This window comes from Sinocyclocheilus anshuiensis, unplaced genomic scaffold, assembly GCF_001515605.1.
Source record: "Sinocyclocheilus anshuiensis isolate Anshui unplaced genomic scaffold, SAMN03320099.WGS_v1.1 scaffold29, whole genome shotgun sequence".
Lineage (NCBI taxonomy): Eukaryota > Metazoa > Chordata > Actinopteri > Cypriniformes > Cyprinidae > Sinocyclocheilus > Sinocyclocheilus anshuiensis.
Window position 1 is genome coordinate 319485 of NW_015539835.1, and position 3801 is coordinate 323285.

General features: G+C 40.8%; 1 protein-coding gene across 1 annotated transcript in view; it reads right to left on the bottom strand.

Moving 5' to 3' along the window:
• The window catches only part of LOC107684380 (proprotein convertase subtilisin/kexin type 5-like), a 43695-nt gene that overhangs the window by 36232 nt on the left and 3662 nt on the right, over positions 1-3801 (bottom strand). Inside the window, exons 5-12 of the mRNA XM_016480633.1 lie at positions 3425-3501; positions 3196-3284; positions 2827-2999; positions 2263-2475; positions 2075-2175; positions 1636-1739; positions 1085-1202; positions 762-950 (exon numbers count right to left, since the gene is read on the bottom strand). Of these exons, the coding sequence (XP_016336119.1) occupies positions 762-950; positions 1085-1202; positions 1636-1739; positions 2075-2175; positions 2263-2475; positions 2827-2999; positions 3196-3284; positions 3425-3501 (1064 nt within the window). The remainder of the gene's footprint in view (positions 1-761; positions 951-1084; positions 1203-1635; positions 1740-2074; positions 2176-2262; positions 2476-2826; positions 3000-3195; positions 3285-3424; positions 3502-3801) is intronic.

Here is a 3801-nt window from a genome sequence, read left to right on the forward strand (position 1 = left end):
TTCCGCCTCCGCTCCACCGCCCACCTGGATCGTATAGTGTTTGGAGCGTCTGGAAGCCGCTCCTTGGGGGGTGGGCTCTGTCACGAATCCAGTCCATGAACTTCCGTCTACTCGCCACCAGAGGTCACCCTTCCACTACTATGGACTCTTGCACCACACCACTGTTGCACTTCACCCGGACTACAGTTCCCATCATCCACTGCACTGATTACACACACACAGTTGATTGCACACAGCTGTAATCAATCACACATTCCCTATATAACACTCACTCTGATCCCTTCCCACGGCCGAGTATTGTTTAGCGCTTATCGCTCATCGTGTGATAGCTACTTTACGGAGCCTTTTCCCCTGTGTTAGTTTCTAGTTCCTAGTTCTAGTCTTAGTCTACATGTCTCGTCAGCCCCGTAACAGATACTCACATTTTAGCATGATTTTTCTAAAAATTATATATGGATAATAAACCTTCAGTCCAGTAAGTGTTCATCTTGAAATATTACTAACAATATAAAATCTATTACATTTACTTTATAAAATGCTAAACGCAAAAAGACACGTTTACCGTTACCTGAATTTCTTTATTTTTTAGAAATTACACTAAAAGGCCTTTTACTTGCTAAAGAAATAATAATGTAAAAGCCTCATAAATTTCATCAAACATGATATAGTAGGCTTTGAAGGGTGAATCATGTACTGTATTTCAGTAAATACAGTTATTATTTTAATTCCAGTCCATCTGAGCTGGCTCAGCATATTTGTACCTGTTTGTGAGAAGCTGAGATCTGGTTCCAGAGGGTGATGTCAGTGTGACTGACAGGTCTCCACGGTGAGGATGTGTGATTGTGACATGTACAACCACATGCTCCAGATAGACCACCCGCTGCAGACGCTGAGAAGAGCAGCCTGAGGACTTAAACACTGACCTCAACACCCTCTCTGGACTGATGATCCTGAGATGCATAAATGGAGAGGAAAAAGTACCATGGCATTACTATGATATTCTTTTAAGTATCTTGGAGGACGATGTAAATACCATGGTATAAAAATATGGTAATAATGAGCAAGATTATGAGCAAACAGTTACCTGGCAGTCTGGACTACGTTTTCCTCACACACGTGTTGAGGAGGCACCTGCTTCCAGGTCTCTGCTTCCTTCACCATGGCTTCAGCATCCATCAAGCCAAACCCATAAAGGTGACTAACTACACAACAGCCAATGATGACACAGTTCATTACACACTGCCAATGAAAGCATGCTTTATCTTCCATGCAATTGCATGCTCAGTGATTAATGACTGCATCTCATCTCACACACTATGTTTTTAAAGTATGTACCACATACTAAAAGTATGCTGTTCAGCCCCCTCTGGCAGATGCTGTAACTACACCATCCAGTTCCAAAACTATTTTTCTCAATCGAAGGCCATTAAAAATGGCTGTGTATAAAATACATGTCTTTCCAAGCAACCTACTGTGGCTAAAAACCTTGAATAAATCTGAATAAAGTTTTTTATTTTTATGATTTTTGAAGATTTTTTTTTTCTCAAAGGATGCTGGATTTTTTATTTTTTTTTGCTGTGATTAGTTTTTAAGCCAAATTAAATACATGATGTTTAATAAACAGGCTCATTTTACCATCATATCCAGCTCCATTTCTCTGCCAGTCTGAAGCACTTAGGTGACCACGACGTGAAGTTTTCACCACAATGTGCTGAACGTCCCTCCAGGTCAGAGCTGGACTGAGGATGAAGAACAAAGAAATTAGTTTATTCATCAAATGCTCAACAGGGATAACAGTAAATATTTTATCCTACAGCGTAATTGGCTCAATAAACCTGTATGTGAAACAGATCCCATGAGCAATGATGGCAGAATTCAGCTCTGACCGAATCTGAACCAATGGAAAGAGTTAAAGTTCTGCAATGAGGTGATCCAAGATATGTGTTTTACTCTTGCCAGTTGGCAGACGTTTAGGCTTAAGATCGCCGCATTTGATTTGACCACAAAGCACTTGCCAGATCTAACAGATAGAGGACTCCATCTAACAGGCGGAGCATAAACCATGACTGCTTACTTTGCCTCCAACGTGAGGGCGATGATTCCTGCAGCCATAGGGGCTGATGCTGAAGTGCCAGAGTGCTCATCAGTGCAACGCTGCCTCAAATCTGTTGTCACCTGAAAACCCACATATGCATGGAACCAATGAGGAAAAACGAACAATTTTAGACAAAGTATCAAACAAATACACAATGATTGACTCACAACGCCTAAGCTGTGATTGTCTCCACTGCTGTAAGTGGTGGCCAGAGTAGAGGAGCACTCTTCCAGGTACCACGGCTTTCGGCCACTCTGAGTGGTGCTGCCCACTGAGATGGTGTAAATGCTGTTGGTGTAACCATCACATGAGCAGTGGTCTTGACTCTGCCCACCATTTCCTGATGCCCACACAAAGATGGAGCCACGGCCCTTTCTGCCCTGAGACGCAAAGAGGAATATATATATACGTATATTACGATAAAATAAAAAAACTATTAACACTCTGGTGTCAAGCAAAAATACTATTTAAGCAATTTTTTTTTAGCCATGATTCATCCATGTACACACAACTCATTACCAACTGCAATTACCAAAACAATGTTCCTCTGCAAATAACCTCTGCATATAAACTCCAGTGGCCAAATGTTACATAGTTTAGCTTTAAGTGCAATAGTAAAAAAATATGTTGTTACTTTCCACAGCTGGTGTAGAGAGTCTACTATTGGTCTTTGGGTCTTGAAGGGTCTGGTCTGCCCTATACTGCCCTATACTGTTCAAACACACACTAACTTTGCGAATGCCCTTCTCCAGAGCGAGCAGGGCAAGAGGGCCGGGGCCATCTACTGTTTTGCCATCATCATCTGGACCCCAACTGGAGCTGTAGATGTCAATATACTGCTGTTTCAGACTCAGGGATTGGGCTTCCACCATATCAGTCATATCGCCATCCAGCATACGCACACCTACATGTGCAGGGAGGAGCGATTGGGAAACACAGCTTCATAAATATCAATAACAGGCTGTTTCGAATACCATATTACATACTACCAGTACTAAATGATTATTGTTGCGTAAATCATATAGGCAATATATAGTCTACAAAACATAGCCATAGAGACATATGTATACAAACATAAACAAACACTTCCGATAACTCACCACCAATTTTTGCATTGTAGGCAATTCCGACAATGCAGAGGGAATTGTTCGCAGAGGCAGCCACCACACCAGCACATCTTGTCCCATGTCTTATACGTGAAATCACAAAGAAATGGAAGACGTAATTTTTGTCTAGAGCACTTAATTTTTTAAAATGTATTTAAATTCAAAATATGTGGAGACTAAGTGAAAGGGAAGTAAGACTGAGTCACAGTGGAAATTAACTAACTTATTTTCATTGGTTGCATCATAACGTGGTGTTGGATCGGAATCGTTGCTGTTGACATCATAGCTGGCTTGTGCATCCTTATAAAGATAGAATGACACATTAAAGGGACAGTTTGCCCAAAAATGAAAAATTATGTCATCATTTATTCACCCTCCGCTTGTTCCAATCCTTGATGAGCTTCTTTCTTCTGCTGAACACAAAATAAGTTATTTTGGAGAATGTTGGTAGCTAAACAGTTGATGGTTGTTATTGACTTCCATAGTATTTTTTTTTTCCATACTATGGAAGTCAATGGCTACCGTCAACTTCTTCAAAATATCTTCTTTTGTGTTCAACAGAAGAAAGAAATTCATACAGGTTTGGAACAAGTGGAGAGT